At 47.4% G+C, this 13,317-nt stretch overlaps 1 protein-coding gene across 1 annotated transcript in view; it reads left to right on the forward strand.

The window, feature by feature from the left end:
* The first annotated feature begins 2,475 nt into the window (after window positions 1–2,475).
* Window positions 2,476–13,317, forward strand: part of LOC128343928 (uncharacterized) — a 30,294-nt gene continuing 19,452 nt past the window's right edge. Inside the window, exons 1-3 of the mRNA XM_053293360.1 lie at window positions 2,476–2,630; window positions 5,464–6,295; window positions 10,430–10,577. Of these exons, the coding sequence (XP_053149335.1) occupies window positions 5,507–6,295; window positions 10,430–10,577 (937 nt within the window). The 5' untranslated portion in view covers window positions 2,476–2,630; window positions 5,464–5,506. The remainder of the gene's footprint in view (window positions 2,631–5,463; window positions 6,296–10,429; window positions 10,578–13,317) is intronic.

The raw sequence follows: 13,317 nt of genomic DNA on the forward strand, positions 1-13,317 counted from the left end.
TGCCTCTTTGCTCAGTTAGCTGGGGATTAAAGGTTAATGTGTATGCTCATTTAAATGAGCACGGGAGGCCGCTTTAGTTAAGGTGAGTTGCAAAAGAAAGAAGTTTTCACCATTACAAGCCTCAAACCTCTATTTCTTATAAATGTGACCCCTTTTGAGCTAATAAATCGAAACTTGGCACATGTGATCTATTTGACAAGGTCTACACATCATGTGACTCTTCCACCTAATGGCGCAGCGGGGAAATGACTTGCCTAGCGAGCAAGAGGTTGCCGGTTCGAATCCCTGCTAGTATATGGGGAACACCTATAGCAGGCAGCAGTGATATAGGAAGGTGCTGAAAGGCATCATCTCACACTGTGCGGGAAGAGGCAGTGGTCAACCCCTCCTGTATTCTACCAAAAGAAAACCGCAGGGCTCTGTGGTCGCCAGGAGTCAACACCGACTCGAGGGCACAACTTTACCTTTTACCTTACACATCATATGCTTAAATGCAACACAGTCTGCTAAAAATTGCCCCACAGTTACAACAAACGGACCCTCATCTTTCTGATCTTGCAGGGGGCTTCTGGCAGTGAGCACACAGGTTCCATTAGTCAGGATGTCAACCTTTGTTTTTACAACAGGAAAAGTCCCATTGGTTTCTCAAACATTTCCATTCAGCCCTAGCTCTGCCCCCAGGTGAAGGTGTGGGAGGGAGGGAACCATCACAAAATCAAAAACAAGAAAAACATGGCCCAGTACAATATTCACAGCTTTTAACTCCAGGGCAGAAATGTGTGCTTTGCATCCGGTGATATTTATTCAAATAATTTAAAAATACTGATATCAATTTCAAAAAATCCCCAGATATATGACAAAAATATCTTAATGTACAATAATCAATATTCAGCATGCAAAAGAGACTTGAAATTAACTGGTATGCAAAACAATGAATTCTAAGATGGTCCATCCATCCATATATATATATCTATATATTTAATTCTCTTAGCCGGCATGAATACCCAGGATTTGGCAGCGGAACTCTCACGACACGTTGTGAGAGTTCCGGCAATAATAATGGAGGCAGCCTGGCCAGGTAAGGAGGGAGAGGGGGAAGAAAGCAGCAGCGGCTGCTGCTGGGCAGGTGGGCGGATCGATGGGTGGATGGGGGGGGAAGCGGCGGCAGGCGGATGGGGGGAGAAAAAAGTGGCGGCAGCAGGCAGATGGGGGAAGAGAAAAGTGGCGGCGGCGGGCGGATGGGAGGGAGAAAAAAGCCATGGCGGGGTGGGGGAGAAAGCGGATGCGGACGGAGGGGGGGGGAAGAAAGCAGCAACTGGCGAGTGGGCTTGGGGGGGAGAAAGCGGGGAGGGGGTGACTAGAGGTGCAGATGTCCTGCGCCTGGTTCAGCTAGTTTATTTATTATTTCTCTGTGTAAACTGCCCTGAGCCATTTTTGGAAGGGTGGTATAGAAATCAAATTTAAAATAATAATAATAAATACGCCAAATAATAGATGAACTGTTTGCTGCTGATGAATTGTTGGCCAAATGCGTTTCGACCCTTCCTTTGTCTGCATCAGTGGCTCAGTTTAGAAATTCACAGCTAAGAGTTTACAAGTTTGCTTGTAAAGAGTTTACTCCTACAACTCACAAATACTGTTACTCTTCACAACTGCTGAGTAAAAGAGGCATCTTTTTAAAGTGGTGATTCTCTTTATTTAGCAGGGGGAGAGCAACTGACCTTATCCATTCCCAGCACAGCATCCCTCTAGTGCAGGCCTGCTCAACTTCAGCCCTCCTGAAGATGTTGGTTTACAGTTCTCACAATCCCTGACTATTGGCCACTGTGGCTGGGGATTATGGGAGCTGCAGTCCAAGAACAGCTGGGCAGCCTAAGTTGAGCAGGCCTGCTCTAGTGACTGGTGTCTATCCTACATTTTTTTGGGGGGGGACTGTGAGCCCTTTGGGGGCAGACAGCCATTGTATGTATGTATGTATTTATTTATATCTATTTATCTATGTAAAGTGCTTTGGGAACTTTTGTTGAAAAGCAGTATATAAATATTCGATGTATTGGTAAATATTAGTCATATAACTGGTTTCATAATGGCAAAGGCAATGGATACATCATCGAGTTCTACTCAGCTTAGCATATGCCTTCCTTCAAAGTCCCTGGCCAGCTTAGAAACGAAGTGCCTTACATTCTTCAGATAGTGGGAGCCAGTACAGTTGTAGCAATAACAACAACAACAACAACAACAACAACAATAACCACATGCTCCTAAAAATAAGGGGAGCAAAATAAGCGCGATTAAATAAACAAATAAATAATACTGACCCTACCGCATTTCACAAACAAAACAGAAACGTTTCTGTTCACACACACTTTCACACACATGAACACACTTTCACACACATGAACACACTTTCACACACATGAACACATTCTCCATATAACTACCCATCTCCGAATCCCGCACAAACTTGAGTCCTGATCGCATGCACGTGGGTTAGAGACAAGATGCATCTGCACGCCGGTCAGCAACTCTTCCTACAAATGTGAAGATGCTCAAAAGGCATAAAAATATGGACTGTTTATGCCAGGAACAGGTATCAGAATACAGAGATGGTTCGTTGCAACATAAGGCAGGTATGGACGAACACGGTTTCTCCTTTTTGTTGCCACTAAGGTGCTTTCCAAGCAAGGGTTAAATCCATAGAATTCCTGTTCCTAGAGAAGCACGGGTGTTTAGAATGGCGGAAGGAACGTGAAGGTCTTTCCCGCACCCGCTCATCGTGGGAAAATGGCCTCTGGGTTTCCCAGGCTCAGAATCAGGGCTAGGATATTTTGCAAGACTTCAAAGAGAGACCAAGTGAGTTTGTTTTTAAAAGAGTGTTTACATAGAAAGCAGATGCGTGTTCTAATGAAGGTTATGAGAGGAGGAAGTAACACGGACAGATATATGAGTGAAGAGATCAGACCATAAACCCAGTCTGTGAACGTGGAGGGGAAGGGAAACAAAAGGAAAACAGTTAAGAAGCTGCGTTATACTGAGTCAGACTCTTGGTCCGTCTAGCTCAGTACTGTCTGCACTGACTGGCAGCAACTCTCCAGGATTTCAAATGAGTATTTCACAGCCTTGCCTGTAGATGTCAGACCTTTTGCATGCAAAACAGATACCAATGAACTATCGCCTCATCCCGAAGGGTACTGCTGGTGCTAATGGATATGCCAAGGGACCCTTCCAGAGGTGCTGTAGAATCCCAGATGTGTGTGCTCTGGAAGAATTCTTCATCTAATCCAGCTATCCCATAACAGAGCAAGTACACAGATTTCAATGAAATCTCTGTTGTTTGCCAACTAGCTACAGCACCCACTGCTGCCACCAGCTCAGCCAGAGAGGCCGCCGAAGAGGCCAGCTGGCCAGCTACAGCACCCGCCGCCACCCAGCTCATCCACCCCCCTGGGACTGCCCGGAGGCAAACATGATTAACGGCAGGGAGGCAGGGGCGGTGGCAGAGGCAGGACAGGGGCAGTCTGCCCGGGGGACCCTTGGGGGCCCCCTGACCCTCTGGGCCTCCGGGGACATTTGTCCCTGCTTATCCAATAGGCACTACGCCCATGGCTGGGGTTGAAAAGGGACAGTTGCTCTCTCCCTGCTCAGTGTAAGAGAGCCACCACTTTAGAAGGCCTTTTCTTTCTCAGTTAGCAGTGGAAATGCCTTCCTACAATTTGCTGGGGTCTAAGACATACCTCTGCAGCCCAGTTCCCTGGAACAGAGGATCCAATATGTTCTTGACTAGAAGTCCCAGCATCCCCGGCCAAAGGCCATTGCAGCTGAAGATGCAGTGAGTTGTAGTCAACAGCTTCTGGAATTTGCTGTTACAGGGAACACTGCTCTGTGGTGTCTGTTTACACATGATTTATACAAACACTTATTATACAATGTCACAGTGCAATTCTCAGCACACTGATTCAAAAAGGTCCACTGAGTTCAATGAGATTTCTCCTGCACTGAGAAAGGGATTGGACTAGGAGACCTCTAAGATCCCTTTTAACTCTATGATTCTATTCCCCAGCAAGTGCATGTGAGTTGTAATCTGAAACTCTCTACTTTATTAAGTACATAAAATGATACAAATAAGAGGTTAATAGGCCTCCTCACTGAAACCCTGGAAAGCTGCCACTGTTCACTGTACACTGAGCTAGATGGACCAAGTGTTTGACTTAGTACAAGGCAGCTTCTTAGTATTTTACAGAGTAGCAATAAGAAGACAGATCTCTGCCTCAAGGAGCTTACAATCTAAAAACAAGACAAGTGTTCTAGGAAATCCTTTATATGACTTCTAACTTCTAGCTTTTGGGTTTGTTTTTAAAGTTTATTGTTTTTTTATTGATCTACTGACTTGTAAGAAATCTCGAACATGATAAATGAGATGTTTTTAAAATCTCTCTGTTTACCAGGGTCAGTCTTGGTTTTCTGCTACACATCCCTGATAAACCATCGTCCCTGAGATGCTTTTTTAAAAATGTTGTTAGTGTGCAGATACATGCACTGGAGTACCAAATGGTGGCAGGCCACCGTGGGAAACAGGATTCTGGAATTGCTGGACCTTTGGTCTGGTCTAGCTGGGCTCATCCTATGTTATTACTGTACTTGCCTGAATCCAAGACTAATTTTTTTCTGAGTTCTTTGGTTTTAGAAATTGCAGGGTTGTCTTAAATTCCGAAGCCACCTAATGGCACACTGGGGAAGTAACTTGCCTAAGGAGTAAGAGGTTGCTGGCTTGAATCCCCGCTGGTATGTTTCCCAGACTATGGGAAACTCCTATATCGGGCTGCAGCAATACAGGAAGAGGCTGAAAGGCATCATCTCATACTGTGTGGGAGATGGCAATGGTAAACCCCTCCTGTATTATACCAAAGAAAACCACATCTGTGAGCACCAGAAGTCAACACCAACTTGACGGCACAACTTTACTTTTTACCTAAATTCCAAGCCCTTCTCTTTTGGGGTATATACCTGTATTTAGTCTCTAGCTTTTAAGAGGGATTCAGAGTCATCTTCTATTTGGGTAACTAACTTAGCAAAGAGGCACCTTTTAACATGGTGATGCTCTTTATTTAGAAGGGGGAGAGTAACTGGCCCTCTCCACCCCCAGCACAGTACCTCCAGTGACTGTTGCTGGTGTCTATCTGATGTTTCTTTTTAGATTGTGAGCCCTTTGGGGACAGGGATCCATCTTATTTGTTTATTATTTCTCTGTGTAAACCGCCCTGAGCCATTTTTGGAAGGGCGGTATAGAAATCGAATAAATAAATAATAAATAAATACGGTATCTAACTATAGATCTCCCTTTGTCATCCCAGTGGTGTTCTCCATTGGGGAGCAGTGATAGCATCATGATGGGGAGGTGAGGTGGACTGAAAACAGCCCATCTGAAGGTTCTTTCTCTCAAATATTTCTTTTTTTTCCCCTTAGGAAGTGATAACCCCCATTTAGGCCACCTTTGCCTCCCAAGACAATGGCCACAGACAAAGAGAATACGTCGGCTTGGGGCATCCACTTGATGTACACCCTAGGACAGGGCATGAAAACAGAGGAGGAAGATCCAGCAGGTCCTGAAGCAGGAAATGGAACAGGAAATGGTCCTCCTGTCACCCAGGCTGAGAGCATCAGGGAATTGTGGGAACGAATGGTATTGCAACAAGCTGAACAGGAACCAGGTGAGGTGATAGAGCAACGCTGGGAAGCCCAGTGGAAAGAGTTCCTGAAGACAGCAGAGACCACCCACTCTGGATGGAGAACCCTGCAGACGTTGAGGCTGAAGCCTCTTGAGAAGACCAAGGATTTTCTGCATCACGTCAGGGGAGCAGCCGACACTCATGAGCGACCTAAAGAGAGGATCCACCTCCTGCCAGGCCACAGTATACAAGCCCAGCAGACGGCCAGCAACCCATTGGCCAATGACAAGTCAGACTGTGGGGAAATGAAGGAAGAGATCCCAGAGGAGGAGGCTGTGAGCTCTGATGTGCAGCGCCAGTGCTTCAGGAAGTACTGCTACCTGGAGGCCGAGGGGCCCCGGGAGGCTTGCAGGCAACTCCGGGAGCTTTGTCACCACTGGCTGAAACCAGAGAGACGCACCAAGGAGCAAATCCTGGAGTTGGTGGTCTTGGAACAGTTTCTGATGATCCTACCCCAGGAAATCCAGAGCCGGGTCAGGGAAGGGGGTCCGAAGACCTGTTCCCAAGCAGTGACCCTGGCTGAGAGTTTTGTACTGGGGCAGCGAGAGGACAAGAGACAGGAAACACAGGTGGGAGAGTGTCTGGGGTTGGTCTGGAGAGGAGAGCTGGTCTAAGCAGGGTCCACCCTGGTTGCATATGAACGGGAGACTAGAAGGGTGAGCACTGTCAGATCTTCCCCTCAGGAGATGGAGCTGCTCTGGGAAAAGCATCAGAAGGTTCCAAGTTCCCTCCCTGGCAGTTTCTCCAAGATAGGGCTGAGAGAGATTCCTGCCTGCAACCTTGGAGAAGCCGCTGCCAGTCTGTGAAGACAGTACTGAGCTAGATAGACCAATGGTCTGACTCAGTATATGGTCACTTCTATGTTCCTATGTAATCTCAAGTTTAAGAATATGTGCACGGAGATGAAGTGAGGATTCCATGTGTTTCAGTGTAGGCAAGCAAAATTGCAGGGGAGGAGTGCCTCTGTTGTGGTAGGAAGCATGAATTGTCCCCATTTGCTAAGCAGGCTCCACCTTGGTTTGCATTTGGATGGGTGATTACATGTGAGCCCTGTAAGATATCCCTGGGGCCATCGCTCAGTAGAGGAACAACTGCATGCTTGCATGCAAAAGGTTCCAGGTCCACTTCCTAGCATCTCCAGCTGTGTTCCCTCTTAACAGGGATTCCCAGACGTTGTTGACTACAACTCCCAGAATCCTCAGCTCCAATGGCTTTTGCTTGGGGATTCTGGGAGTTGTAGTCAACAATGTCTGAGAATCCCTGTTAGAGGGGACACTGATCTCCAGGTGGGGCTGAGAGAGACTCCTGCCTGAAACTGGAGAGCCACTGCCAGTCAAAACTGAGCTAGATGGACCAATGGTCTGACTCAGTATAAGGCAGCTTCGCATGCTCCTGTTCATTAGGAACTATGAGAGATGGAAGGGGGTACAGCTTCTTCTTCACACACCCCTCCCCAAGAACTTTATTCTGGCTCAGCAGCAAGCAACTTAAATCCAGTGCAGCAAAGATGTCCCCACTAACCACCTGGATCCATGGACCCAAAGCGAAGAAGCTCTGCTCTATTCACTACAATATAGAAATCTAGCAGCAGGGTTGGGGGGGCGGTGAGGCTTCAGTCATACACCAAATGGGGAAAACAGCTTCTTGAATACAGAGAGGATACACAGTTCAAAGGGTGGACATATACTTTGCATGTGAGAGGGTCGTAGGCTCACCTCCCAGCAAATCCAGTTGAATAGATCTCAGGTGGCCAAGCTGGGAAAGATCTCTGACTGAGGCCTTGTAGAGCCACTGGTCAAGGGTGCTGCTGGCTGCCGTATACTAACTGAGTCAGACCATTGGTCTGTCTAGCTCAGTATTGTCTACACAGACTGGCAGCGGCTTCTCCAAGGTTGCAGGCGGGAATCTCTCTCAGCCCTTTCTTGGAGATGCTGCCAGGGAGGGAACTTGGAACCTTCTGCTCTTCCCAGAGCGGCTCCATCCCCTGAGGGGAATATCTTGCAGTGCTCACACATCAAGTCTCCCATTCAGATGCAACTAGGGCATACCCTGCTTAGCTAAGGGGACAAGTCATGCTTGCTACCACAAGACCAGCTCTCTTCTCTGCTGGGCTAAGGGGAACAATGGTGGAGGCAAAGGGCTGTAGTTCAGTGGTCAAGCCCCTGCTTTGCACGCAGAAAGTTGCTGATTCAATTCCTGGCATCTCCAAGTAGCGGAGAGTTCCTGTCTAAAAGCCTGCAGAGCTACTGCCAGTCAGGTAGACCATACTGAGCTTGATGGACCAAGAATCTGGCTCAGACAAAGGCAGTTTCCTATGTTGGGGGGAGGCCCATAACTCACCAGAAGAGGATCTACTTTGCATGCAGAAGGTCCCAGGTTCAATCGCTGGCGGCATCTCCAGGTAGGCTTGGGAAAGACTCCTGCATGTAACCCTGGAGAGCCATTGCCAGTGAGAGAGGAAACCATACTGAGCTAGATGGACCAAGGGTTTGACTTGGTCTAAGGCAGCTGAGTCTAAGCCAGACTCTCGGTCCATCAAGCTCAGTATTGTAGCTGAGGATGATGGGAGTTGTAGTTTAGCAAGCTGGAGTGCCACAGGTTGGGAAACCCTGCCTGAAGGGGAATATCTTAAAGCAGACCATGCTCACATGTAGTCACCCATCCAAGTGAAAATCAGGGCAGACCCTGCTTAGCAAAGGGGACAAATCATGCCGCTACCGCAAGGCCAGCTCTCCAGAGAAGGATCCTTTTCCAGAGCCTTGGGAGCTACTGGCTTGAAATAGCTGCTTGGGGAGGCATTTTGCCATTCTCAAAATGGCAGCTTGGACAAAAATTCACATTGAAACAATGAGGGATTTTAACAGCAAAACATTCTAAGGGCAAGTGACCACTTTGAATTTGTTTTAGGATATCCAGTAGACTGTTGACATTAATAATGGGGGGGGGGATTAAGAGGTAGTCAATCATGGAGGCACCAGTCAATGCCAGGAAGGTAAAGTTATCTTCTGATCTATCAAGAAAACTCCCTTTGGAGGTGTGGGGAGCAAGTTAGGATGGTGAATATGCTTAGAGAGCTGAATGCTGCTGCTGCTTAGACAGGAATCTTTAGAGCAACTGCCCAAAGGGAAAATATATTTCCAATCAAAACCCAGCCTTGCAAATTTCCCATTATTGTTTATTTCCCATTATTGTATTATTTCCCATTATTATCTGATTTTGGCATTAAAATCACCAGCAATAATCTACATGAAACCGCTGGGAGAGATCATCAGGAGATTTGGTGCAGGATCTTATCAGTATGCTGATGACACCCAAATATTTTTCTCCATGACAGCATCATCGGGAGAAGGCATAACCTCCCTCAATGCCTGCCTGGAAATGGTGATGGGCTAGATGAAGGATAACAAACTGAGAATGAATCCAAATAGGACAGAGGTACTTGTTGTGCAGGGTCGGAACTCGGGAGACAGTTTTGATCTGCCAGTTCTGAATGAGTTCACCCTTCCCCAGAAGGAACAGGTATGCAGTCTGGGAGTGCTTCTGTACATAAACCTCTCCCTGGTGTCCCAGGCTGAGGCAGTGGCCAGAGGTGCTTTCTATCCGCTTTGGCTGCTTCACCAGCTGCATACATTTCTTGAAATAAACAACCTCAGAACAGTAGTATGCTGATAACCTCCAGACTTGCTGGTAACCTCCAGACTTTACTGCAACGCGCTCTATGTGGGGCTGCCTTTGTATGTAGACCAGAAACTGCAGTTGGTACAGAATGTGGCAGCCAGGTAGGTCTCTGGGTCATCTCAAAGGGACCGTATTACTCTTTTATATTACCATAATATAAAAGAATTACACTGGCTATCAATAAGTTTCAGGGGCAAAATACAAGGTACTGCTTATAACCCTAAACAGCTTAGGACCAGGGTATTTAAGAGAATGTCTTCTTCACTATGAGCCCCACCACCATTGAGATCATCTAGAGAGGTTCTTCTGCTGTTGCTACTGGCTTGTCTGGTGGCTACACAGGGACGGGCTTTCTCTGTTGCTGCCCTGAGACCTTAGAATGTTCCCCCCTGCTGAAGTAAGAGCCTCCCCATCTCTGACAACTTTCTAAAAGTCTTTAAAGACACAGTTATTCATCCAAGCTTTTTAATTAGATTTGTGGTTTTAAATTGTATTAAGGTTTTGATTTCTGTTTTAATTTGTTTTATTTTGTTGTAAACTGCCCAGAGACGGAAGTTGGGTTGGTATACAAATACAATTAATTGATTGATTGATTGATTGATTGTTTGATTAAATTTAGCCTTGAATAACAATGTGCAGCATTGAGAGGAAATGAGGGAGAAGCAAGCCCCAAAGCCTGGAGCACTACCGCAGACAAGCTTTGGAGTTCCCAAGCGTGTGCCAGTATATTCCCAATTCAGACCAAACCACTACTCTGTGAACCGGTTTGGTCAGACCAACCGGCTGGGCCATTGGGACCGACAAACCAGCTCGGAGCGGTTTGGAGTGGTTCACGGTCAAATTACTCAGACCACCTGGTTCACAGTGGACCAGTTTGACCATGAACCAGTCCCTGCACACCCCTGCCGTGTGTTTCCTTCATGAGATCTATTTCTACCCATAAGTGTGGAAATTGATGGGAATGGGTAAGAAACAGTCCATCTCTTTCCTGTTTTTACCCCCTATCATTCTTGTCCTCTCAACAGGATCCTTGCTGTGCTGCTCAGTTTCCTAGGGATTTGAAGGAGGAGGCTCTTGTTTTATCAGAGGCGGAGAAGGCTCCATCAGATCCCTGGCACAGACCACTCGTCATGGAGATCAAACAGGAGAGGGACGGAGATGCCCTGTCTATGGGTAAGAATTCCTTGAACAGGGGCTTCATGGATGTTCTGGTAGTCCTAGGAAGAAACTGGGACCACTTGTAGGTATATGAAATCCATTATCTCTTGTTGTGACCCCCAGATTAAATTTCCCTGCAGCCTCTCCCATGTCCACTTGTTAAGACATTTCTATCCCACTTTTTGGTCCCTTATGGGGGGCCCCAAGGCAGCTTACCAAGATGTTATTTATCTATTTACATCACAACTTGCTTTTCAGCCAGGACTGGGTCCCAACAGGGCTTGCAATTCAAATCCACAAAAAGGTGTGATATATTGGAAGGAGGTGCTTTGGGGAGTCTCTTCTGATCCCTGGCAGTTGATAATGCAGGCCAGGTTCCAGGCTCCAGAGGAATGGGGCAGAAGGCACTTAAACAAATCCCTACCTTTTTAGAGAAGAGTGTATCATTGAACAACTCCTTTCTAGTGCATTGTGTTGGCTGCTGCACAGAACAGTCTAAAGGGCAAGCGAGGTGTGATGTCAGAGATCTGTGATCAGATCTCAGAGCCATGCCTGGTGTAGGGAGGGCGTGGCATTAGCTTGGGGTAGCTACTAGCAGCACTGGGAGAGTGTCCTGACCCCAGATCGGGGATCCCCCCCAATGGGGGACAAAGTAGACTGGCCAGGAGATGAGATGGGGAGAAGATCCTACAAACCAGACACCAGGAGAAGCAGGGAGAACCCCAGCCAGCACCCCCTCTATGACCTGAGGATACAGCTCTGCTCTTATCATCTGACTCAAAAGAGTGCTGTGTGAACCAGTCAGCCCTGGTGGAGATCCCGGCAAGCATGAATTGTCTTCTTTGCTAAGCAGGGTCTGCCCTGGTTTGCATTTGAATGGGATGTGGGTACTGTCATATGTTCCCCTTAGGGGTGGGGCTGCTCTGGGAAGAGCACCTGCCTGCTTGCATGTAGAAGGTTGCAGGACAGTTCCCTCCTTGGCAGCATCTCCAAGATAGGGCTGGGAGAAACTCCTGCCTGCAACTTGGAGGAGCTGCTGCCAGTCTGTGTAGACAATGCTGAGGTAGATGAACCCATGGTCTGACTCAGTATAAGGCAGCTTCCTGTGTCCTTATGATCCCCTGCACTGCCAGAGCCATTGCAGAGAAAATGGTGCGAGGCCCCTTTAAACAACAGAGCCTTGTCTAGGGAAGGGCCAGTTCACTCTGTCAGAGCAGCATCCATAAAAGCCCACAGTCCAAGCAGCGGCTCAAGCCAGATCCCTCTTGCCTTGCTAGAACCAGCTCTCTTGCTTTCTTGCACAGAGCTAAATCCTGGCCCCTTTTCCTTTGGAGCTGTCCAGGGTCTGTGTCTCTTGTGGATCCCTGCCTTGGCAGAGATCGCAGCTTGGCCTGGAATAAGATATAGAGGAGAGAGACTTAACACTTTTCCTTCTGCTGTTTTCCAAGATCAAAACCACCACCTACAGAATTGCCAATGGTGGATAACATCACAGGAAGCTGCCTTCTTCCAGATATAGAAGATATAGCTATATAGTAGCTATAGATATAGCTGCCTTCTTCCAGGGCAGACCCTTGGTCCTGCTAGCTTAGGATTGTCGGCACTGAATGCTAGCCGATCTCCAAGGCAGTCGTCTTTCCCAGCCCTCCCTGGAGATGCCAGGGAGTGAACCTGGGCCCTTCTGCATGCAAAGCGGATGCTCTGCCACTGAGCCACAGTATTAAAGAGAGCGTCTTCTTCTGCACAATCCCCATTGCCCACTGTGTTCGTCAGGGGAGGCCCGTCTGTGGCTACCCTCAAGTCGTTTGGTGGCCACTCAGGGGTGGGCCTTCTCCGTTGTCGCTCCGAGACTTTTGGAATGCCGTTCCCGTTGAGATAAGACTCTTCCCATCTCTAGCGGTTTTTAAAAGATTTTTTGAAGACTCATCTTTTTAACCAGGCCTTTTAACTTCTGTAATTTTCAGTATTGTTTTTAGCAGCTTTGGGAGTTTTAATTGAATTTAATGTTTTATTTATTTATATTGTTGTTTTATAGTTGTGAACCGCCCCGAGACTTTGGTTTGGGGTGGTATATAAATGGATTAAATAAATAAATAAATAAATAAATATAACATGAATATCCTATAGCAAACAGCGCTCACATGTCACCCACCCAAATGAAAACCACGGTGGACCCTGCTTAGCACGGGGACCAGTCACGTTCGCTAACACAGACCAGTTCATTCTCCCCAGACCAGCTCCCCTCTCCCAGATAAGGACAGAACATAAGCACAGCCCTGCTGGAATCAGGCCCAAGGCCCATCTAGTCCAGCATCCAGGAGTCATCCCATGAAACTGGTTGCCAAGAAATCTAGGACCAACAAACAGAAGTACTTTTTCACACATCGCATAATCAACTTGTGGAATTCTCTGCCACAAGATGTGGTGACAGCCAACAACCTGGATGGCTTTAAGCGGGGTTTGGATAGCTTCATGGAGGAGAGGTCTATCAACGGCTACTAGTCGGAGGGCTAAAGGCCACCTCCAGCCTCAAAGGCAGGATGCCTCTGATTACCAGTTGTAGGGGAGCAATGGCAGGAGAGAGGGCATGCCCTCCACTCCTGCCTGTGGCTTCCAGTGACATCTGGTGGGCCACTATGTGAAACAGGATGCTGGACTAGATGGGCCTTGGGCGTGATCCAGCAGGGCTATTCTTATGTTCTTAACCCTGCTTCAACCCTGGAAGTGCAGTGGGTTCAGAGAGACCGTAGCTCAG

Source organism: Hemicordylus capensis, chromosome 2, assembly GCF_027244095.1.
Source record: "Hemicordylus capensis ecotype Gifberg chromosome 2, rHemCap1.1.pri, whole genome shotgun sequence".
Lineage (NCBI taxonomy): Eukaryota > Metazoa > Chordata > Lepidosauria > Squamata > Cordylidae > Hemicordylus > Hemicordylus capensis.